The sequence below is a fragment of the Bos indicus x Bos taurus genome, chromosome 13 (genome assembly GCF_003369695.1).
Source record: "Bos indicus x Bos taurus breed Angus x Brahman F1 hybrid chromosome 13, Bos_hybrid_MaternalHap_v2.0, whole genome shotgun sequence".
Lineage (NCBI taxonomy): Eukaryota > Metazoa > Chordata > Mammalia > Artiodactyla > Bovidae > Bos > Bos indicus x Bos taurus.
This window is the reverse complement of record NC_040088.1, coordinates 4,660,067-4,684,647: the sequence shown is the minus strand read 5'-3', so window position 1 is coordinate 4,684,647 and position 24,581 is coordinate 4,660,067. Positions and strand designations below refer to the sequence as shown.

General features: G+C 56.6%; 1 protein-coding gene across 1 annotated transcript in view; it reads left to right on the top strand.

Annotated features, from left to right (window-relative positions):
• BCAS4 (breast carcinoma amplified sequence 4) overlaps positions 1-24,581 on the top strand; it is a 56,890-nt gene that overhangs the window by 23,771 nt on the left and 8,538 nt on the right. Inside the window, exons 3-4 of the mRNA XM_027558203.1 lie at positions 1,404-1,505; positions 7,436-7,570. Of these exons, the coding sequence (XP_027414004.1) occupies positions 1,404-1,505; positions 7,436-7,570 (237 nt within the window). The remainder of the gene's footprint in view (positions 1-1,403; positions 1,506-7,435; positions 7,571-24,581) is intronic.

Below are 24,581 nucleotides of genomic sequence, written 5' to 3'. Positions count from 1 at the left end.
CACCAGATGCAAAGAACTGACTCATTTGAAAAGACCGTGATGCTGGGAAAGATTGAAGGCGGGACGAGAAGGGGACGACAGAGGATGAGATGGGTGGATGAAATCACCAACTCAATGGACATAAGTTTGAGCAAGCTCTGGGAGTTGGTGATGGACAGGGAAATCTGGCGTGCTGCAGTCTATAGGGTCGAAAAGAGTCAGACACGAATGAGTGACTGAACTGGACTGAACTAGTCTTGCTGAGGGAGAGACTTCTCTCTAGACATTCAGCCTGGGGGAACAAAGGAAGATATTGAGCACTTTTGCCTATTCCAGCTGACAAATGCAGGTGCCTGCGGAAGCTCCAGTGTAGGCGTGGAGCTTGGCTAAAAACGGGTTGCCAGCTGACCCCACACAAGCTAGACCAGACTTAGATGGGCCTGGGAATCAGTATTAGGCTTCCTCCAGAGTTGGACATGACTGAAGCGACTTAACAGCAGCAGCAGCAGGGGATCTGGATGCTCCTTAGCACCTGAGAGTCATATGTATACTGCCTCTGCGTGATGAGGTTGTGGTAACATGGAAATTGTATCTCTCTCTAACACACACACATACACATACACACACACACACTTAAAGATTAGACTTGTCCTCTTGGCTCTGAAGGAATTAAGTGTCCAATCTCAGTGATCAAGAAATACAGCTTCCCAAACTTCACAGTCACTTTTGGGGTCCTTCCAAGCAGAAGAAACTTAAGTGAGATGCGTGATGTGCAGGAAATACTTCACACAGTGGCTACATGTAGGAAGCAGTTAATGATTATTATTAATTATCATTAGGGCTTCCCCAGTGGCTCAGACAGTAAAGAATCTGCCTGTAATGCAGGAGACCTGAGTTTGACCCCTGGGTCAGGAAGATCCCCCGGAAAAGGGAATGGCAACCCTCTCCAGTATTAGTTTCAGTGGAACAAAAACTCGACTTTGCTCAACTTTAATTTAGGGGAAAGATTTTGATTCTTTCCATTTGGTTCAGTTCAGTGGTTAATAAAATAAAGATAGTTTGAAGCTGGTGCTGTTTTAGATGTTTGCAGGAACCAATTAATTCCCTTCTCCAGGGGATCTTCCCAACCCATGGATCGAACCTCAGTCTCCTGCATTGCAGGCAGATTCTTTACTATCTGAGCCACCAGGGAAGCCCAATTAATTTGTAGCTCAGTAAATCATACCTGGTTGGGTCTGGGTCCCCAGGGGCAGTGACATCAGTCCCCACCTGGGACTTTGGGTCATTCCTGAGCCTGTCCCTGGGCAGGGTAGCACTCGGTGTCTCGGCCACTGGCAAGGTCTCTATAGAGCGTGGCCACCCCCAGAGCAGGCAGAAGCAGGGGCCGGGGCAGAGGGGCTCACGAGCTGTCCTGTTCCCTGCAGATCAGGAGCGACACCTCACAGATCCTGGAAGAAAACATTCCCCTCCTTAAGGCCAAGGTGGTGGAAATGCGTGGCATCTACGCCAAAGTGGACCAGCTGGAGGTGAGTACAGGGTAATTAACTTTCTTTGTGAGTCTGTGGACTTGTTCTGGCTCTTCCGTCCTCTCTCCCAAGATGCTGATCTGGCATTGATAGTGTTAGGCCTTAAACCCAGTGGAGGGGGTGGGTGGCAAAAAGGGGCCTACATGGTATTTTTAAAATATAAAAAATATGAATTTATATAAGGAATCTCATTTTTAAATTGGGGTACTTTCTATAAAAACCTAAATTTCAAGCTGCTTTTTGTTATTTATTTATTTTTGGCCTTGCCACACAGCTTGTGAGACCAGGGATTGAACCTGAGCCACGGTTGTCAAAGTGCGGAGTCCTAACGACTGGAACGCAAGAGACATCCCTAGGCGGCTTTTGGAAATTTAGAAGTTCTCAGAACTCTGTATTTCTTTAAATAGTTTGTCCTGTTTACTTTTTAAGGTATAAATACATAAAGTGTACGTATCATAAGTGTACAATTCAGTGAATTTTAACATGTATCCACCCCCATGGAGGCCTCCCCGGTGGCTCAGTGGTAAAGAATCTGCCTGCAATGCGAGAGACGAAGGTTCTGTCCCTGGGTTGGGAAGATTCCCTGGCAGAGGGCATGGCAACCCACTCCAGTACTCTTGCCTGGAGAATCCTATGGACAGAGGAGCCTGGTGGTGTCCATGGGGTTGCAAAAAGCCAGACATGACTGAAACGACCGAGCACACTCACGAGTAAACACCCACATGAAGATGACCCAGGTTGAGAAACTGAACCTTTCCACTCCCTAGGCTGCATTCCGGTAGAACTGGTGCAGCTGCCCCTCAGACAGGGCACACGCTCTGTATTTCCCCACAGTCCCCACCCTGCCCTGTTGCCTCACTGCTGACTTAGTTCACCTGCCTTTTATCTGTGTGGGCACCGGGCCAAGGTGCGTGGTGTCTCATTGGCTCCTGGCTGCACTGCGAGTCCGCACCTTCCCCTCGCCGTCTCCCAGTGGAGGAGCAGGACTTCCTCGAGGTCATCCACTTCCCAGGGATCACACAGCTGATTCCAGGAAGCGGGGGCTTCAGTTCACATCCACAAGAGCCCAGGCTTTTCCTCAAACTAGGGCCCTTGGGTCAGGCTCCTGGCTCCTTGTGCAGTGAAGACCGGAAGGCTGGCAGAGCCTGCAGTGTAGCGGAGGTGGCCTGGACTAGACGTGAGCCCCTCCAGTCTGCCCAGGAAGGGAGCCAGCAGTGGGCCCTGGAGTTCGCAGAGAATTAACATTCTTGTCAGCAGAGAAGGAGGCAGGAATATAATTAAAACTTTGCCCTTGGAATAGCTGATTCATTTGGATTTTATTCCACACGTTTGAAGGAGGACAGAAAAATGCAAAGATGTGCAGCCCTGGTTCTAGCCTTTTTGGGCCACCCCACCGCTCGAGCCCCATTTTCCCTTAGTATTCAGTCTTCTGACGCTTATTGAGGACCTACTGGATGCCGCTGCAGGCCCTCACAGTGAGAAAGACAGAGTTCAAGGCTGTGGTTCCCGCCAGGAGAAACAGCAAGAGCGTGACCACTGTGTTTCCCGGGGCTGCTGTGACAAGTTGTCACAAACGGAGCGGCTTACAACAGCATGAATTAAGCATCTTACAGCTCCAGAGGTCAGAAGTCTGAACCGTGGCAGCAGGAGTCGGTAGGGTCGGCTCTCTCTGGGGGAGAATTCCCGTCCTGGCCTTTGCCAGCTTGCATCTCCCAGCTCGTGGCGCCTTCCTCCAACTTCAGAGCCACAGCACAGCATCTTCCAGGCTATGTCCTCCTCTGAGTCTCCTGATGCCATCTTAGAAGGACCTCCGTGATTACCAGGACAGTCTCCCTAGCTCAGGATCTTTTTCACACCTGCCAAGTCCCTTTGGCCATGGAAGGTGATATGTTCACAGGCTCTGGGAATGAGGCTGGGGACCTTTGGGTGGGGTCATTACTCTAATTGCCACATTCACCAAGGGTGACTTCAGAGGCACGTGCTCTGGAGGGCAGTAGGGAATGGGCAGTGGACGCTACAGGCCCTGGAGGGTGAGTGGAAGGAGCTGGGGGCACAGCCGGGGTAGAGGCTCGGCGGTGGGAGGCTCCGGGCTCTGGGCAGCAAGATGATGGACCAGAAGGATCTGGGAAGGCCAGGATACAGGGGCGAGGCGGGTGATGATCAGAGCGGGGCTGGAGAAATTGAGCCGCAAGAGCCTAGGAGATGCCAGCAGGGCCCAGGACTGCCCTGGGCAGCCAGGGATGAGAAGACCAACCGCAAGCCACTCCTCCTTGTCCTCTGGGAACAGCTGGAGCTGAGAAGCAACTCTCCCCTCCCATGAGGTGTGAATCTTCAGGCCGCCGAGTCCCCACTCTGACCTAGAGTCTGCTACCATCGAGGCCCGGTGGCATTTGCCTCCTGTCAGCCCTCTGGGCTGCTGTTTTCCTTAGAGCATACAGAGATTTCTCTGCAACTGGGCCCTAGTTAAAAAGAAGAAAAACTACCTTGGTCCAAGAGGGTCATGGATTTCAAGGCAAATGGGAGACTCCGTATTTCCTGCTGAGCTATGTGCGATACAAGACGTAGGACCTGATCAGAACCCAGCGTTGTGCTGAGGCAGATGGATTCCAGAACTGGACCGCCTGGGGCTCAGATCTGCCCCTTGGAGACTGGTTTTTGTTTGTTTGTTTGTTTGTTTTGACTGCGCCATGGGGAATCTTAGTGGCCTGACCCGGGATCAGAGCTGTGCCCACTGCCCTAGGAGCACAGAGCCTTATCCGCCGGGCCACCGGGGATGTCCTAGGTCTGCGACGCGGGTCACTCACTCCCCTCTCGAGTCAGTTTCCTCCTCTAGGTGGGGTGTGTCGTCGTGAGGGTGTGAGGCTGGCCCCTGGCATCCTGCAGGTGCTCGGGGAGGACAGGCTGTCACTGCGGGGGTGCCCACAGGCTGAGAGCTGGGATCCAGTGCCTGCTCATCACTCTGCCCAGCCAGCTGGGGGCTCCAGGGAGCCTAGGACCACTCTGCTCCCATATCACTGTGACCCACTGAGGGCCAGGAGGCTTGAGAACCGGGGGGGTGACCTCTCAGGCCAGAAAAAACCAAGTTACTGAGCCACTGCTGTGAGCCAGGGACTCTGAGTGCTTTAGATGAAAGAGCTTGCCTACCCTTCGCAGCAGAGCGAGGTCCTGGTATTGGTCCTGTTCTATAGAGTGGCTACGGCACAGAGGTGACAGGACTTGCCCAGGGTCACACAGCTGGGGAGTGGCGGAGCTGAGATTACAGAAGTCTGCTCCGGACCCATCCTCAATGCTGGGTGCTGGCCCCGCTCTGGACCTGGCCCTGCTCTGAAACCGGGGGCCTTTGTCACAAGGATTCAGGCACAGCCGAACTCACACCTGTGTTTTAGACCATGTGACTGTCCCATCTCTCTCACCCCTCCCCCTCCTCCTTCCCTTCCTTTCTTCCTTCCCTCGCTTCTGATAATAAAAGTGGCTTATTTTCACGGTGGAGACAATCATGTGGAAGTCACCTCTGCTCCCAAGGGTGGCCACAGTCCCCAGCTGCCTCCTCCTGTGCCCTCTCCTCCCCACTCCGTGTGGATGCCTGGCAGGGTCGTCCCACTGCCCCCGTCAGCTTTCCTGGCCAGGTTTGGCCTCTCCCTGGCCGCGGCCTGGCCGGCCTGCCCTCCCTGGCAGGCGTTTTGGAGGCGGATCAGACCTCGTGAGCGCACATTCCTCCGCGTCCCTCACACTCCCCACCACAGCGGCATTAACGCAGGGAGCGTAAAATTGGAATCGGCTGCAGGGAGGGGCTGCAGGACTTCTTCTGGGCTTTACAGCCAGATGTGCCAGCCGGTGAGGCCAGGAGAAGCGGCCCGGCCCAGGGCTCCTCGTCTCCCCCTCCACCCAGCACACACACACACAGACATGCACACACCCACGCTTGAAGTGCCTTATTCAGAGCCTTTCAGCTCTGCCCTTGCCAGAACCACAGGGCAGCAGCCACACAACAGTGCTGCCATCCTGGGCTCGTCCAGTGTCTTTTTGCTAAGGATGCAGTCATTCATTCATTTACTCATGCACGCATTCATTCCTGTGTGTGCATTCGTACATACGTGCATTATTCATGTGTGTGCAGCCTTCATGCATGTGCGCATTCATTCATGTGTACATGCATTATTCACGTGTGTGTGCCTTCATTCACATGTGCACGCCTTCATTCACGTGTGCACGCCTTCATCCGTGCATACATGCATTCTGTGCACATTCATCCACTCACGCGCGCATGCGTTCCTGCCTCCGCCATCCAGCTGAGCAGGCCCTGGTCGTGGCCTTGTGAACAGCACTGACTCAGCACCTGCTCTCCCAGAATTCACTCTGGAAGGAGATGGCCCCAGAACCGACAGACAGGAAGTTGAGAGGGAGAGGAGAGCTAAGAAGAGGGGCCTGGGCAGCTCTGCGGTGGGGCCGCCTTAGCCTAGGTGGTCAGGGATGGCCCCTCTGTGGATGGCCCAGCGGACCCCGGGCCTGGGAGACAAGCAAGGTTCACCCATGGAGGAGAGAGAGGTGCCCGGGCATGGAGGGAGCTGCTGCAAAGGCTCCGAGGAGAGTGAGGCTGGAGTTTTTGAGGAACCAGAGGGAGGCCTGGGTGGGACACAGGGAGAGAGGGCAGAGCGGTGCTGGGCCTTGCTGGGCGGGCGGGCCTGGGGCTTTCCGTCTGTGGAAGGGAGGCTGCCCCATGGGGCCTGGCGCCGAGAGGGTCTCCTGCCTCTTCCTGGTGCAGGAAAACCTTCTACATTTTCCTTTGGGAGCACAGAGGCCCACAGAGGGGAGGCTTGTCTGAGATGGACCTGGAGTTGCCACCTTTGGCGGCCTTCGCGGGTGTACGAGCAGTGCACGCACACGTGACCCGTGAACACACCCGGCACACAGGCACGCCAGGAGTCGCAAACAAGTGGGCCGCACAGCCTTGTCTTAGACACTCTGGAGTTACTGCTAACATTGTTAAAAACTAGACATTTTTCATGAAATCTGAATGTCCTGTTTTTTCTTTTTAAATGATGTTATCTGGCATTAATTGAGCTCTTAATATGCCCTGAGCACTAAACTGCTGAGCAGGGTTGATACTGTTATGATTCCTGCTTCACAGATACTAAAATTGGGGGTAACAGAAATGAAGTAACCTGGCAAAAGGCATACGACCAGTGAGTGGTAGACCCTGGGTCTAGTCCAGCGGGTCTGACCCCAGCCTTCTCTTTTCTCAATGTTGGAGGTTTTGCAGTAGAGCCCCAAGCTGAGTGACCCCCAGGGACCAGGGACCTGGTATTTCAGCTTACCCAGCCTGTTCTCAGCCTGTTTCACTCGCTTGTCATCTGCCTGCCCCTTGGCGGTTTCTGAATGTGAGACTCCCCAATACCCATCAAATATTAAACCGAGCAATTTCGGGGAATTCCCTGGTGGCCCAGGGGTTAGGATTACACGCTAACACTGCCGGGGGCGCAGGTTTGATCTCTGGTCGGGGAACCAAGAGCCTGCAAGCTGCATGGGTGTGACCAAAAAACCAAAAGAGAGCGATTTCGGAAAACTTCATTTTTCATAAAGAAGGCCGTGCAGCCTGAGTCTCCTCTCTGCTGCTGCCTGGCTGTGTGACTTTGGGCAGGTGGTCCGACCTCTCTGACCGTTGGTTTCTCCCCTCTGTAAAATAGTCTAAACAGAGGGTCACTAGGGGGAGAAGGGGAAAGGATAGGAGTGGAGGCTTGGCCTGGCCGGGCCGGAGGGGGCGTCACTGTTACCGTCAGGGTTTCTGAAGGTGCTCCCAGCAAGGCACCAGCGAGCCTGAGGTCTCCCAGAGCCTGGCGCCCGTTGGTCAGGCCAGAGGGAGGCTGGGGGCAGTAGCTGCTGGCGGCCGAGGGAGGCAGCCGTGGCATCTACTTTCTCCGCTCCCCCGACAGGCCTTTGTCAAGATGGTCAGACGACACGTCTCCTTCCTGGAGGCCCACGTGCTCCAGGCCGAGCGGGACCACGGGGCCCTCTCGCAGGCCCTGCGGAAGTGGCTGGGCTCCTCGGGGCTCCCAGCGCTCGGGAACGTGAGTATCGCCACCTCCCCGCCCCCTCCCAGACCCCGGAGCCGGGAGAGGGGCACCGGAAACGGGAGTTCAAAGGGCACGGCTGGCTTCTGCAGACAGGAAGCGGCGTCTGGCTGGCTGGTGGGGGGCTGGCCGGGCGGCTGGGGCATCGCAGACCCTCCCTGGGGTGCCCCCGTGTTCCCTGATTGGTGGTGCCATGGCTGCCCGCCCCCTCATCCACCGTTTAGTAAATCCTGCTGTTTGCTAAGCACGGGTCTGTCTGGAGTTCCCATGCTGGTTAGAAACAGCTCCTGGCCCTTCCTTCCGCATCTGAGGCTCAGGGCCATTTCCAGAATTCAGGTGGGGTTCCCCTTCCCAGGGCACAAATCACCCTCCAGCAGGCCAGAAGGGCGGGGCACAGTGGGAGGGGCATCGAGCCCACAGCTGGCCAAGGCCTCTCCCTCCCACACTGCTACTTCCTTGGATTCCTCCCTATGCCAAAGGAAGGGTCACTGTGCCCCTTATACTGGTGGGAAAACTGCTATGTGCTGCTTACCTGCTTGCCTCCAGGTGAGGGACTGGCCCAAAGCCAGTAGCAGTTGGATTGTGGCATCAGAGTTCATGGTCTCAGAATTCTTACTGATCCTTTAGAGACCAAGTTAATGTCACCTCCTCTGAGAAGCCCTCTGGGATTGCGCACTCTCTAGACAAATGCGTTCTCTTCTGCCTTCCAATGACAGAGAAGTCGGGAGCAGCCTCCTTGGTCCTCCTCTCCCTAAAGTTATGGTGACTATTGCAGGGCACCAGGGGCCCCCCACTCACACGGTGCTCTGCCCACTGATGGCTCAGAAGCACCACAGAGGAGGGAGGGCAGAGGTCCCTGGCTGCCTGCTGTCTGCAGCAGGTGCCCTAACATGGGGCCTGACGGGTCCTTGGTCTCTGTGCCTTACGGTCTTTTTCTGTAACCCACAGGGCTTCCCTTTGTGGTTGGCACCAGTGTCTTCCTTTAGTGGCAAGGCTTGGAGGGGAGGGTCAGGCAGCTGAGGTCAGTGCTGGGGTTGGAACCCACGCCCGAGGGGCTGTGGGATGGGGTCCCCTGCCTGCTTCTGCTGCGGGATCCCATCGAGGTGTGGCCAGACACGCTGGGACCTGCACCCTCTCATCTCTGCCAGACTCGGGGGGCCCCCTAGCCCTACCTGTGGTGACTTGTTCCAGGAAACGCGTCCCAGCCAGGGCTGGTGAGTCATTCAGCGACCCTGGTGTGTTGATCTTGGCCCCAGGAGGGCTTTGTGTGGTCCAGGGGATGCGGGCGAGTGTGCTCACACGCGAGTGCAAACCCAAGGGTTTCCAGGGTTGCATCTGCACCCAAGGCGCCAGCTGCAGGGGCTCTTCTAGATACAGAGTCGTCGCAGCTCGCCCTGGGGCCCAGACCTGCAGGGATCTCACAGTCCATCCTGTGAGGGAGGGCTAGTCATCAGATGAGGAAGCTGAGGCACCGAAGGGTCAAACCGCTTGCCCACCCAGGATGTGGTGGAGCTGCGATTTGAACCTGCGGAGCTGGTGCACTGCAGCGCCTGGTCCTACTGGGTCTCTCTGAGCCCGGTTCCGACCGCTGCAGCTGCGGTCTGGGGTGGGGGTCCTTGAAGAGCCCCCACGTGGGTCCCTGTTTCTTCTGTCTGGAAGAACCCACCCAGCCAGGGTTTCACGCTGTGTCCAGCCGATTCCCCTCCATCCCTGCCGAGGTGGACACCTCACTGACCACTGCCCTCACCCTCAGAGGCCACACGGCCCCCCTCTCCCCCCAGCAGCGAGGAGCCCTCCAAATTCTGCCTTCCTGCCCCAACTCACCCTCCTTGCCCCATGCAGTGAGGGGCTGATGCGGGGCAGGGGCTCTTGGGCTGAGAGTCCTGTCCAAACTCCTTTGGAAGCCCACCCCCTCAAAGGAAATGGGCTGCTCATTGCTGCCCCCAGGCCCTCCCGGAGGCAGGGGCATCAGCGGGGGGCCTCCCTTCAGGGGCTCAGGCAGGAGGCCCTCCGCTCTCACCCCCTGGAGCTGGGCAGGGGCCTTTTGGGGGGGGGTTGCCCCCTCCCTGCTCGGCCATCTGCTGGAGCAGGCGTCCTGGGGAGAGAGAGGGGTGGGGAGAGGCTGGGTCTGCAGTTCTGCTAACTCTGCCAGCGCCACCTGCCCTCCTGGCCTCCTTTCTGCATCTTTTTTCTCCCTCACTCTGCAGCTAAAGTGGGGAGGTCAGGGAGGGCGCAGGGCATGGGGCCAGGGTCTCCCAACACTGCACCCCCTGCCTGTGTGACTCGGTGCTGGCCAAGGCCTGGGCCAGCCTGGGGATGCCAGCTGAGTGTCCCTCCTCGTCACGCGCTCCCCCCGAAGGCTGGGCCTTTGGCCTCCGACTTGAACTGCCGGAGAAGTGTGCGGTCAGTGCCCAGACCGGGGTGAGGGCTGGCCTGGTGCCCTGAGCCCTCTGTGCCCAGACGTAAAAATGTACACACTTCTAGGCTTCAGTTTTCATGCTAACGCACACATGACTATTTTCATGGTACAGAGGTTCGTGTTTCCATGCTGTACGGCAGGGAAGTTTCCCATTGAGCTTTTATGTTGATTCTTACAATGCTGCAAACCTCTAACTCAGAATCACGCCTCTCTTTGGCTATGGCATTTTTTAGCTGTGTGACTATGGGTGAGTCTCTTAGCCTCTGCAGGCCTCAGATCGCTTACCTGTCGGTTATCATGGGCTTGATCATGAAACAGTCTGCCTGCGAGAGAACTGGTTTCGATTTGATGTGCGATGAAGAGGGCCTCCTCCACTAAAGCAGTGGGAAGAAAAAGAAGAAAAGAGTCCAGAACTCTCAGACGGAGGGTTCTGAGCATTGGTGGGTCTGCAAAGTCAGCTGCGCCTTTAAATAATGGTTCAGGACAGACTGCCTGGGCCCTCCGGGGTGAGCAGGTTTCATGGTGGTGGTGACAGACCAGCTGCTGTTCTCAGCCCCAGGACCCCACAAGGGAGGTGCTAGTGGAAACCAAGGCACAGAGAGGTTTAGTCCCTTAGCCAGGGCTACACGGCTGAGCATCAGGATAGGAATCTGCTTCTTGAGTCTATCCCTCGTTATCTTGGGAGAGAGCCGTGACCTCTTACTTCAGGAAGCACATGTCCAGTGGGAGAATAGAGGCAATGACCAAATCCTCAGAAACTTCAGTAACGACATTTCGCTCTGAGGGATGACCTCTAAGGCAGGGCCACGTAAGCTGAGACCCGGATGGTGAGTGAGAGAAGGCTGAAGTCAAAAGCAGGGATGTTCCCAGCAGTGGGATGGCGGGCCCGGAGGCTCTGGGGTGGGATGAGCTTGGGTCCTGAGGAACAGCAGTGAGTCCCGTGTGGGGAGCCAGGAAGGGTGTAGGAGACGAGGTGGGGGGCAGCCTGGACAAAAGCAGGGGGCTCGGGCCACACAGGGGGCCCGAGCGCTAGTCCAACGGCGGCCTTGGGAGGGCTCGGAGCCAGGGAGTGCCTGGGTAGATGTGCACTGCTTTAGGGAGTTTCCAGGGCTCATTCTGTACCCTGAGCTCAGGCTGGCATTCGGGGTCAGCACTGTCTTGTTTAGACTTGACCACAAGAGCCGAGCCGGGCACAGGCATGCCCTCCAAGCTTCAGAGTTCAGCTGTTAGGACTGCATTTCCTTGGCCTGGAAACCCTGCATGCTGTGCCCGGAGCTCCCTGAGACCCTTGCCTTGCCGGGTCTCAGGGCCTTTGTCCAATTGGGAGAGAGAACGGGCTCTCAGGGGGGCGCACAGGTCTCCTGGCATGTGTATGATCCCAGAGACCCTGCCTGAGGAGGCGACCCCCCCTGCCTTCACACACAGGGCCCCTCACATCTGGAGATCGTTTCAGGCACATGTGGGAGTGAAAGTGAGACGGGGCTGCAGGCGTGTGGCCTTGGAGGGGGCGTGGAGAGCATGCAGGGGTCGCCGTGCCCCCCGGGTCCAGGTCCTGGTGATGGCCGAGCGCCCACCATGGTGTCCTGGCCACGCCAGGCCCTCCGCTCAGCGCCCGCACCCAGAGGCACGGAGCAGCCTCACTAATTTGTTGTCAGCCACTGTTTGTTTTCCGCCAAACCAAAACATCTTGTTCACGAGGTGTCATTTTGATTAATTTCCCGATGGATAACAGTATAGCGTTTTCCAAGGAAGGCTGTCTGGCTAAGAGCGAAACCACTTGGGGCCAAGTCCTGACGCGGCACAGAGCAGGCTGCCGGGGTGGACTGTGGCCTGGGCGCGACGTGGAGCTGCCTGACCCACCTGTTCGCCCCACACCTGCCCACAGGGCGATCTGGTAACACAAATGGGTGTGTTCCGCCAGGTGTGACACAGTAGGGAGTGGTGTAGACTGTGGCGAATTGTAGAGCCCATGCCTTAATGATAGAGGTAGCGAATTTCAGAAGCAGCTTTTGCAGAAACGGGATCAAGGAGGGCCAGATTTTCCTATTTGGGGGAGGATGCTGGGCATGTGGAGTTGTATATGAATCTTGTAATGTCTGAAAGTCAGCAACTGATTTTTCTCACTGTTAAACATTTGAGGGGGAAAAAATGTGTTGTGCCCTGGGTCACACCCTGCACACTCCCCAGCTCTGGATTTGGGGCTGATGGCCGGCATCCCAGAGGTCCCCTGCCCCCCTCCCCTTCAGAGGCATTTGGGACCAGGGATGAGGGGAAAGCTCGTGGCGTCTTCCTTCACTCTGCGCCAGCCCCAGCAGGGGCCCTCAGCTTTCTGCAGCAGCGTGATGAGCAACCTGGAGTTTTACTGGGCGTCTACTCCAGCTCCAGACCATGGCAGTTGTATTGAGTTCTTCCGGGCTTCCCTGGTGGCTCAGATGGTAAAGAATCCGCCTGCAATGTGGGACACCTGGGTTGGATCCCTGGGTTGGGAAGATCCCCTGGAGGAGGCCATGGCAGCCCACTCCAGCGTTCTCACCTGGAGAATCCCATGGACAGAGGAGCCTGGCGGGCTGCAGTCCATGGGGTCGCACAGAGTCAGACAACCGAGTGACTAAGCACAGCACAGCGTGTTGAGTACTTTCATGAAGGACTTTCTGTGCCTTGTCTCAACTTCCCGTAACAGCCCCAGAGGTAAAGGGTATCGTCTGAGAAAGGGACCTGAGGCTCAGAGAGGGCTGTTCACTTGCCCAGGGTCAGACAGCGTAGGCAGCAGAGACAAGATATGACCCAGCTTTGACCTTGTTCAGGGTCTCTCCCTTCTCTCTGTGATCTTCCCAGGTGCAGGAACCACAGCCTAGATGGTGGAGGTTGCAAACTGGAGGTCCCTAGGCCCCCAGTCTGCCTCACCAACATGTGTTCTTTGGCCAGCTTGGTATATGTACATGTTAAATTTGAATTGGCTGCCAGCATCTAAAAAAGGAAATTTTACATAAGAATGTAGACCTCTGGCTTCTCTTAAGAAAACCGAAGGGGGACTTCCCTGGTGGTCTGGTGGCTAAGATTCTGCACCCCCAATGCAGGGGTGCCCAGGTTTGATCGCTCGTCAGGGAACTAGATCCCACGTGCCATGACTGAGACCTGGTGCAGCCAAATAAAATATAAATAAAAATATAAAAAAGAAAAAGCAGAGGTCTGGGCCCGCGAGCAGCATCCCCGATGAGCCACCAACTAGCCCACGTCACCCTTTGTCCTTACCTGCCTGTGGGCACTTGAGTTTCCTACTGGGTCGAGCGCCTAGTAGGTGTTTAATAAACGTTAATCAGTGGATGCTCTGAAGGCGTTCATGGCCCTTGGAGGCCCCCTTCCCCCTGTGTCCCTCTGGGGGTGGTCCCCAGGCAGTGGAGAGCTGGGCCGGACAGAGCCCACGTCTGCCCAGCGGCCCGGGGCCGCCTCCTGGGCTTCTCTGGAGGTGGTGGAGGCTGTGGGCGGAGCTGTCCTGCCAGGCCCGCCTGCAAGCGGCCTCGGTGCCAGGCTTGGCGCTGCCCCACCCCCCGCCGTTCCCCCCACCCCGCCCCCAGCTCATCCCACCCCGCCCGGCCCGGGGAGGCAGGGGCCCCCTGCCCCGCCCTCTCGCTGTGCCCAGTCCCCCTGGAGGGGTGATTCCCGGAAGGAGGCCCGGCCTGGCTGGGCCTTTATCTCGGGGCCGCACAAAGAAGGTAGAGGAGATCCCCTGGCGCCTTCTCCCGGCCCTGGAGCGGCCTCTCCTCTGCCCCGTCGTCCATTGCGGGGTGGGGGGGGAAAAAAGCAGATGGCAGATATTAACACAGCAATGGAGGCGAGGGGGGCTGGGTTAGTGCCCCCAGCAGGCTCGTTGTCCCCGAGCTCCTCAGCACTCACACGTTAACGGATCTTGTTTGAGTCCAGATATTTGGTGGCAAGGGTGCCAGGGAGGGACAGAGAGCTCCTGGCCGGCTGCTTTGGGAATCAGATTTTTTTTTTTAAGTGTTACATTTTTGTTTCCCATTTGAGCGGGGAGGAAGTTCCTTTCCACAAAGAGGAGTGTTTATTTGGGGCAGGGCCTACTGATGAGGCCCACGTGGGAGCACCCCAACTTCTCCGTGGTTGGCAGGACACAGTGCCCCGTCTCCTAACAGCACCGCCATCAGGGCTGCCCCCTGTGAACATCCTTGGGCCCAGTGCTGCCTCGTGGCCCTCCCTGGGCCTGGTGGACGCTGTCTCTGGTCTTGGCTCATGCTGGTCCCCCTGCCTGGAAGACCCCGCCTGCTCCCTGCTGGGTGCTGTTTGTCGTTCAAGGCTAAGTTGAGCATCAGCACCTCTGGGAAGCCATCTAGATTGCCCCAGGCAGCGTTCCTCTGGGCTCCCCAGTCCCCTGATCCTTCCCCTGCCGGCCCTGGCTCGGTTCATCTTCACGTCCATCCACCTGTTCCATGTGTTCCGTCGCTCAGTCGTGTCTGACTCTGTGTGACCCCGTGGGCTGTAGCCCGCCAGGCTCCTCTGTCCATGGGATTGTCCAGGCAAGAATACTGGAGTGGGTGGGTTGCCATTCCCTCCTCGAGGGGTCCTCCTGACCCCGGGGTGGAGCCCGGGGCCTTGTCTCTCCTTGGTCTGACACAGAAGCCCGCACCCTGCCCCTGTCCCCAGCCCCTCCCCAGCCTTGGCGTCTGTCCAGCTTCCCTAGGGCTCTCACTGGGACCTCCCTCCTCAGCTGGAAAGAGAAAGGCTGTGGGCCCGAGAGGGCTCCCGGTGGGGACTGGAGGGGCAGGCCGGCTGTGCGTCTAGTCTGCGTCTGCTGCCTGGGCAGCCCCAAGGACGCCTCCTGTCCTCAGAGCCCGGGGCTCCTTGTTGGACAGAAACGGGGCCACAGTTGGAGGTGGTGGGGGAGGTGGTCCTGCAGAGATGTGCTTAGTGTGCGGGAGACTCTGGGGGGCGCTGTTAGTGATATTGGTGGTGAGCTGAGCACTAACGGGCGCAGAAGTGATGACACTGGTCCCTGCCCCAGCTCACACTCACCTTGGAGAGTAAACTCAGAGGTGGGCATTACAGCAGATAATTGTGAGTGGGGTGTGTGCTTCGGGCTCCTGTGCATGGCAGAAAGCAGGGGAAGAGGGGCCAGGAAAGGGCCGTGGGAGGGAATGGTGCCCGATGTGTGGCATCAGCTTGGCTCTGGGTGGCACGGCAGTCCTGAGCGAAGCAGGCCCCAGCAGAGCACCAGCAGCTCCCATTCATGACTGCAGGTTGCAGGTGACGTGATGGATGGAGTGGGTGAGTCCCTCCTGGTGTGGGAACCCCTGTGATGCCTGTAGCTGGGGTTGAGGCATCTGCAGAAAGTGTGATCCTTTAATACCTAAGGAGCCTGGGAAGTTCTTGAACTTGGCTCCATTCATGGTCAGCTTTCTGCCGGGAAAATAAGCCACGTCTCATTAAGCAGTAAATTCATCCAGGTGCCTGTTCCGGCTGATACCATCACACCTTGTCATGTTGTAATGTCAAGGCCGAAGTTCCTGTTACTTGGAGAGTCCTAATAAGTAACCGGGGAAACTTGGTTGAAGAGTGGGGAGTCCTGGCTTTTCAATGGAGTGAGGAGTCAGAGCAGGGAGGTGGCCAGTGCAGGGATGGACCTCACTGAGCCCTGCGTGGGAGGCGTCCCCTGGTGACCTGGGCCGGGGGTCTCAGCACTGTGGCCCAGCTCTGTCGTGTCCCCTCCTGTATCTGGCGGCTCCTGGCTGGCTGGACCTGGCTCCAGAGGCCCCAGGCACCGCTCCCAGGAGTGTGCATGAGGAGGGGTGGTGGGCAGGCAGGACACAGGTGACAGCCGTTGCTGGGGAGAATCGGGAGGCCGTGGGCCAGGGGGCTGGTCTCAGGGCCGGTGCCCCGTGTGGCCCCAGAGGTCTGTCCCTGTCTGGCCAGGAGGCATTCCTGGGCATCTCCACTGAGCCTGGTCACCTGCGTGATGATAAGTCACGTGTGTTAGGGGCTGAGAAGCGTGCTGGATGGTTTCTGAGGGTCGCTGGGAATTAAAAATCAAAGCAGAACCGGCTTCCACAGTTGTGGTTTAGTTTACATACTCATGTTTTGAAACTGAATGCATTGAACACTGAAAAAAACGCAGTGTTGTAGAACTGTACACTTGGGCTGTTCACAAGCTAATGACATCGTTTAAGAAAATTGAGGGGCCTGACATTTGCAGCAAGATGGACGGGCCTGGAAACTGTCATACTGAGTGAATAAGTGAGACACGGACAGACGCATCATTATATCACTTATGTGTGGAATCTAAAAAAACAGGTGAGGTACAGATGAATGTATTTATAAAACAGAAGTAGAGTCATGGGTGTAGAAAACAAATCTATGGTTACCAGGGGATAAGGTGAGGAGGGATAAATTGGGAGATTGGGACTGACATATACACCCTGCTGTATGTAAAACAGATAACTAATAAGCACCTGCTGTATAGCACAAGGAACTCTACTCCGTTCTCTGTAATGACTTATATGGGAAAAGAATAAAAGAACAACAAAAAATGGATACAGCTACAGTATAACTGATTCACTCTGCTGTACAGCAGAAACAAAGACAACACTGAAAATCAAGTATAGTCCAATTTGAAAAGAAAAAGAAATTCAGAGGGCAGTAATAAATAATGCCATTCTCCAGCATTCATTGAGGAGTTACTGTTTTCTAAGCACTTTGGGGGGATTTGGGTAAAACGCCCTTTGAGGTAGAAACTATTATTTGCCCTGTTGGCAGATGAGAAGAATGAGGCACAGAGAGGTTCAGCGACTTGGCCAAGGTCATGCAGCTCGACAGAGGCACTGCTGTCATTGGAGGGACTCGGGAACGGGGCCTCATTTACCGTGCCAGGGCAGGGGTCTCGCTCTCAGCACTGGCAGCTCCAGGTAGGGCTCTCGAGGGGATGTTGAGAACATCGAAAAGTCTACAGACGATAAGTGCTGGAGAGGGTGTGGAGAAAAGGGAACTGTCTTACACTGTTGGTGGGAGTGCAAATTGGTGCCACCACTCTGGAGAACAGTATGGAGACCCCTTAAAAAACTAGGAATAAAACTACCACATGAGCCAGCAATCCCCCTACTGGGCATATACCCTGAGAAAACCATAATCGAAACAGACACATGTACCCCAGGGCTCACGGCAGCACTGTTTACAATAGCTTGGACATGGAAGCAACCTAGCTGTCCATCGACGGATGGATAAGGAAGTTGTGGTACATGTACTCAGTGGAATATTACTCAGCTATAAAAAGGAACACTTTTTTGAGGCAGTTCTAATAAGGTGGATGAACCTAGAGCCTATTATACAGAGTGAAGTATGAAAAAGACAAATATCGTATATTTATATATATATATATAGAATCTAGAAAGATAGTACTGACAGTCCTGTGTGTGGGACATCAAACAAGACACTGACAGAAAGAACAGACTTTTGGACACAGTGGGAGAAGGGGAGGGTGGCATGATCTGAGAGAAGACCACTGAAACGTGTGCATTGCCAGAGGTGAAGCCGGCTGTGGGAGTTTGATGTGTGATGCAGGAAGCCGGAGCTGGCGCTCTGTGCCAACGGAGAGAGATGGGGTGGGGAGGGAGGCGGGAGGGGTTTCCAAAGGGAGGAAACACGTGTACCCATGGCCAGTTCGTGTTGATGGCAAAAACCATCACAATATTGTAAAGTAATTATCCTTCAATTAAAAAAAAAAGTGCCGGTCAGAGGTCCTCTGTGACCCCTGCCTTCACTCCCAACCCCGTTCCCACTGGCGGCTTGAGCTACTTCAGAGGCAATGGGCAGGTGGTGGGAAGCCTTTACGGCTTGTCCTCGGGCCCCCCAAGAGGCCCCAGAAAGGGAGCTCAGCCTCCAACCCACCCCGGTGTGTTGTTCTCGAGAGCGTGTGGGTGGGGTGGGCTGGACAGTGTGGCCCAGCCTGCCGGTATTGTCCTGGCTGCTGTCTCTTCGTACCCCGTACCCCGGGCTTCTGCTCCGGGAGACCTAGAGAGCTTCTGCCTGGAGGCCAGCCCGCCCATCCCCCTCTGTGCTGGGCTCTTCCTCCCCTTAAGTCTCCACTTCTGTTCCCCTGAAGGCCTTGGCTGCTCCAGGAGCCACCACGTGGGCAACCCCAGCCCTTTACCCTGTTCTTCCGCAGCCCCCGGGCCGGGCTTAACTCCTTTGATGCCAGATCTCCGCCAACCACCTCCTTTTTCATTCATTCGTTCAACAAGTACTTATCATCCCCCACCTATCTGAGCCAGAGGCTGTTTCATATCCTCGGAACCGGGGAGGACAGAGAGCGTTCCCGCCCCCAACAGCCGATAGTCTAGTGCAGCATATGCAGTGCCTCCTGGGGGAGAAAGAGGTGAGGGAGGGGGTGATGTGGGTCTAGGGGCAGGAGGTGGTCAGAGAAGGCCTCCCTGAGGAGACATGGGGCACAACGAGGCCGCGGAGGAGGTGAGGGGGGAGTGTGCAGGCGTCTCAGGCAGGGGCGGGAGGCGAGGCCTGGTGGGCGGTGTGTCGGACCTGGAGGTGAAGGTAGGGGAGTGGATGGAGCAGGTCCTGGGATCGTCCAAGGACCGGGCCCTGGAGGGTTTCGAGATACGGAGGGAGATGCTGGAAGGGCAAGGGTGGAGATCAGGAGGCTGGAACTAACTGCTGGGGTGGTCCATAGGGAGACACTGGGGGCCTGGAGAGTGGAGGTGGGGAAACGTGTGTGGTTTAATTGAAGTTCTTCATTGACACAGTTAGAGATTCACATGCAGTTGTGAGAGTTTATAGAATAGAAAGCGCCCTTGTACACTTTGCCCAGTTTTGCCCAGATGGCAGCATTTTCCAGAACTGTGCTCCATCACATCTGAGATTTCGACCTTGATACAATCTGTTGCTGCTCTTGGATCTCCCTGGGTTTTTTGGGAGGCTACGTCGCATGACATGTGGGATTCTAGTTCCCTGCGTGGTTGCGTTCGTGCTCAGTCGCTTCAGTTGTATCTGACTCTTTGCGACCCCATGGACTGCAGCCTGCCAGGCTCCTCTGTCTATGAGACTCTCCAGGCAAGAATACTGGAGGGGGTCGCCATGCCCTCCTCCAGGGGATCTTCCCGACCCAGGGATGGAACCCTCGTCTCTTGTTTCCTGCGTTGGCAGGCGGGTTCTTTACCGCTAGCGCCACCTGGGAAGCCCCAAACCCGCCCCCCTGCCTTGGAGGGAGTCTTAACCACTGGAAGTCAGGGAAGTCCCTTGGGTTTCCCCAGGTTTACCTGTACTCACTCGTTTTAAGTTCTGTACAGTTGGATCTGTCCTGTACAGTCCTGTTGTGTGAGGTTCCTGTCTCCTCCACCACAGCGCAGGCTGAACGGTCCCAGCCCCGGAGGGGTTTCTCACGTCCTTCTGTGACCACCTTCACCTTCCCTCCCCCAGCCTTCTCCCCAGCTCCTGGCAGCCGCCACTCTGTCCTCCATGTCAAAAATTTGGCCATTTCAGAAGTGTTCTATGGATGGAGTCATACAGCGGGTCACCTTTGGGGACTGGTTTTTCTCACTCAGCATAATTTCCCGGAGATCCATCCAGGTGGCTGTGGGTCGGGGGTCCCTCTGGGTGCACTGGCAGGCGGAACCAGGGTTGGAGATGCAATGGTGGGGCTCAGGGCTGGAGGGGTCTAACAGGAGCCTGAGGGCTTAGCCTGGAGGCAGAGCGAGCACTTGCTGATTAAGCATCTGCCGTGCACCAGGCGCTCCTGGGCGCAGTGGATGCAGTCACGGAGGAGAGGAGAAGGAAGACGCCCCTGATGCGGGGCTGGAGGCCTGGGCTGGCTGTGGGGGGCAGGGGACAGCCCGGAATCTCTCTTCCTCTTTCTGGCTTTGCAGCCAGGGACAGGGCACCGCCCCTGGGTGGAAGGGGGAGCCCAGAGGTTTCTCCCGGGTCCTGAGTCAGATGAGAGAAGAGCCTGGTGCTGTCCCTCAGGCCAGATGGAGTCTGCTGCACCCAGACCGCCCTGTCTTCTGCACTGGCCTTTGTCCTTTCAGAATACTATTATTTCTTGGACAAAGGGATGGGGTTTAGGGTGGGGTGACTTGGGAGTTTCTTGTGTCCCTGCCGGGCACACCACCTAGGTTTGGGATTGGGGAGGCCCCGTATCCCAGGACCGACTCCCCAGCTCCCATCACGTCTGCTCTCTGGTCCTCGCCCGAGCCCCCCGCCCCCGACAGCCCCCCCGTTTCCTGTCGGGGCTTCTCCGCGCTTCCCTCTCCTCCTCCCTCTCATTTTCTCACCAACCCCCCCATCTTCTCCCTCCTCCTTCCCATCTATTTCTTCTTTCTGAACTCTCCTGTTTCTCGTCTCTGCATCTTCTCTCTCTCTTGTTTTGGCTCTTTCATATTTTTCTCTCCTTTGTTTCTTGTTTCTGTCTCTACCTCCCTTTGTCCGAGTCTCCGTCTCTGGGCTGTGTGCTGTGCTTAGTCGCTCAGTCGTGTCCGACTCTTTTCAACCACATGGACTGTAGCCCGCCAGGCTCCTCTGTCTATGGGATTTTCCTGGCAAGAACACTGGAATGGGTTGCCATGCCCTCCTCCAGGGGATCTTCCCAACCCAGGGAACGATCCCAGGCCTCCCACATTGCAGGCGGATTCTTTACCGTCTGAACCACCAGGGAAGCCCCCATCTCTAATTATCTTCCTCTCCGTTTCCACCAAGCTCTTTCTCTCCCTCTTTTCCTTTCTCTTGCTCTCAAATGTTATGTCGCAGACTTTGGAAAACGTCCTTTTTCACTCTCAGGGGGCCCAATGGATAAAATGTCCTAATCCGACCAGGACAGTGTGCGAGCTGAGTTCTGTGAAAGCGCCTCATGAGACCCGTGTCTGCGCCTCTGGGGCCACGGGGACGGGATGGTGACAGTGACCATCAGAGGCTCCCAGGCCACCCACCTGCCTGGGGTCGGGGGGCGGGAGCCCAGTGCCGGCCTGGGGCGGCCCTGCAGCAGGTTCCTGCAGTCCTGGGCAAAGAGCAGGGGTGCAAGGCGGGCCCGTGGGCAGCTGCTCGGTGCCTGCCGGTCCTGGTGGCTGCCTCCGTTTTCGCCCTGACGGCTTGTTTAACGGAGAACAGCTGCCCACGTGCGGGATGCCAACAAAACGGTCACGTGTATGTGTGTTTGCTCTCTGCTTCCCAGAGCTAACTGGTGCTGTTTCCAACATCCTTTCATGGAGTCAACCACCTTTGAGGTCAGCCAATGAAGCCTCGAAGATTCTGTTGAAAATCGGCATCAGAGTGAAACAAGGATGGCTCTGATGAGACTGTGACCAGCTGCTGGGCCCTGGCCAGCTGTTGGTTTGGGTTCATGGACGTGGACGTGGAGAACCCCAGTGGGACAGGGAGGCCACTGGCCGTGGGCAGCTGGTTTGGTGCCCTGGCCTGGAAAAGCATCTTCTTTTACCTGATCTGTTCTGGGATAGCCCCAGCTGCAGCCAAATCCATCCACTGAGGTCCTCCCCAAACTCTACCGTTGCTGCCACAAGCCGCCCTTGGCCCCATGAGGTTTCCTCATCCAGGAGCTCTGGGCCCACGCTGGGCACGGAGCTGACCACGTGTGACTGTCCTAAGGATGGAGAACGCAGATCCCAGTTTGTAATCCGGCTCTGTCACCGCAGCCTGCTGCAGAATTGGCGGGGGCCATGCAAGATGAAAACCTGGGGCCCCTTTGTGAAGACTTCACTGAGAGGGGCTTCCCCTTGGCGGCTCAGTGGTAGAGTCCGCCTACCAATGCCAGAGACATGGGCTTGGCCCCTGGTCTGGGAGGAGGGGTCCACACGCCACAGAGCACCCAGGAGCCACAGCTGTGAGCCCAAGTGATGCAACGACGGAAGTCCACGTGCCCTGGAGCCCGAGCTCCCCAACAAGAGGAGCCACCGCAGTGAGAAGGCCGAGCACAGCACGGAGCACCCAGCACAGCCAGAAATAAGCGAGTAAAAGTTTTCTAAAATATTCAGCTTACTGAGAATTTCAAGACAGTGATAGCAGAGCATCAGATCAAGCCATTTGGCCGGGCCTGCCCATCACTTGCAAGTGTCGTGCTTTGCATGGAGCTTAAGCTTGCAGCATCTCAGTAAAATGGGGTGGACACCCAGGCCTAGCCCCTGTCCAGGACTGTCCTGAGCAGTGGCTGAGATAAAGGAAGGTCTGGCTGCCGGCTTCCTCGCCTCATCACTAGGACATTAGTGTGACTGTTTGATAGCTCTTCACCTGTGTTGTGCTCCTCACGTGTGTTTATTTTTAAATGACCATTTTATTTTGGGTAATTTCAGATGTGCAGAAAACCTTTTATAAAGACGGTACTCCTGAGAGCTTCCGGGCTCCCCTTGTTCCGTCTCCCCATCTCCCGTCACCTCACATGACAGGTGGGTTGACAACCACTGGGAGAGTTGTCAAAACCAAGACCTCCCACACTGGCCCAGTGTTATTCACGGAACTTTGAATTTTACCAGATTTTCCCTTCTCATCCGGTTTCTGTTCCAGGCTCCCCTCCAGAGCCATGCGTTGCTTTTACTGTGTGCTTTTATTTGTTTGGCTGTACAAACAGCATGTGGGATCCTAGCTCCGTCACCACGGACTGAACGTGCGCCTTACGCAGTGAAAGCGCCAGGTCCTAACCCCTGGACTGCCAGGGATTCCCGAAAGCCTGTTTCCTCATCTGGGAAGGGCCTTTGTGATCTGCAGATTTAAGTCTCTGAAATGTAGCAGGTGCCCAGTTAACATATATACATGTAAGTGCACAGTAGTTAGACGGTTAGCCTCAGTGGCCATCTGATGAGAAGCAAAGCCCAGGTCAGACACCCGCCTCCTCCAGGAGATGGCCAGGGAGGGCGGAGGGGCCACGGCTGGAGGGGTCAGGGAGCCCCCAGAGACCCAGCTCTGGAGGGGCCGTGCTGTGACTCCATCTACCCGCTGTCCTGTCTTGCCTCCCAGACCCCGTGTGAGTTTGCAGTTGGTCGCCACTGTCTTGGCAGAACTTTCTGGGGCTCCTCCTCTGCTGGTTTCCATGTTAACACTTTTCCTCCAGCTAAAAGCGGGATCCACAGGGCTCTGGAAGTCGCCAGGGCCAGCGTGGCCTCTCACAAGCCTGCACCAGCTCGTCCCTGCTTCTGGGGTGCCCCTTGCACTGGAGCTGTCCCAGCTGGGGGCCCCCAGGCCTGTCCCCGTCACTGTGGCCGCAGCAGCCTCTGCCACTGCCCTGCTGAACGGGCTGGCGGGGCTGGCGGAGCCGGGGACTGGGGGGCAGGGGTGCTGGTCCGTGCGGCCACCGTGGGGCTGGCCAGCCCACCCTGTGGGCAGGATTGGACACGCAGGGGCTGCTCGAGAGGGATGGGAGGGGCTCTGCTCACAGCTGTCAGAGTGTTCTGGAAGGCTGGGGGCCCTGCAGCATTCACAGGCGTGGCCGGCAGGGCAGGTGGGCGGGACCTGAGGAGGCCTTGATGGGGCTGAGAAGGGAGGCTGGGCCCGGGGGTGAAGGGCCTGCGGGCTGGCGGAGGTAGAGGCCGCTGCCAGGAGCTCAGGAGAGCCCGTTTGGCGCTCTGCTCTGCCGTTTAGCAGCTGTGTGACCCTGGGCACATGCCCTTCCCTGCCTTTTCCCAGCCGGCGGTCTTCCCCACAGAACAGCCCCGGGGCCGCACCTGACTCCGGGTGCTGGCGTGCCCTGGGGGGCCCCCGGGTTGAGGGCGCAGCCACTGGTCCCAGCAGCGGCCCAGGCTGGCCGTTCCCCCTGCCCCCAGGGGACCAGGCTGCAGGACTGGAAGCATCCATGGCCCCATGGTGATGTGAACCTGGAGCCACTGCTGGCCCGGATGCCCACGGGCTTGGCAAGTCCTGAGGGCGAGTGAGGCAGGCCCGTGGCAGACCAGATGGCACATGCCCCATCTAGGGGGTCCAAGTCGCCACAGCCCGCAGGAAACGGGCCCAGCGCGGCCAGGTGGCTGCATTGTTCAGGAGAAACAGGGGTGCGGTGTTTACTTGAACCATCCTGGTGCCTCCACGGTGGCAGGTAACGCATTTTACAGTTTGCACCAGCCCATCCTGTGAAGTGGCAGACTTTATTTTGGGGGGCTCCAAAATCACTGCAGATGGTGACTGCAGCCATGAAATTAAAAGACGCTTGCTTACTCCTTGGAAGAAAAGTTATGACCAACCTAGACAGCATATTCAAAAGCAGAGACATTACTTTGTCAACAAAGGTCCGTCTAGTCAAGGCTATGGTTTTTCCAGTGGTCATGTATGGATGTGAGAGTTGGACTGTGAAGAAAGCTGAGCACCGAGGAATTGATGCTTTTGAACTGTGGTGTTGGGGAAGACTCTTGAGAGTCCCTTGGACTGCAAGGAGATCCAACCAGTCCATCCTAAAGGAAATCAGTCCTGAATGTTCATTGGAAGGACTGATGCTGAAGCTGAAACTCCAGTACTTTGGCCACCTGATGATGTGAAGAGCTGACTCATTGGAAAAGACCCTAATGCTGGGAAAGATTGAGAGCAAGAGGAGAAGGGCATGACAGAGAATGAGATGGTTGGATGGTATCACCAACTCAATGGATA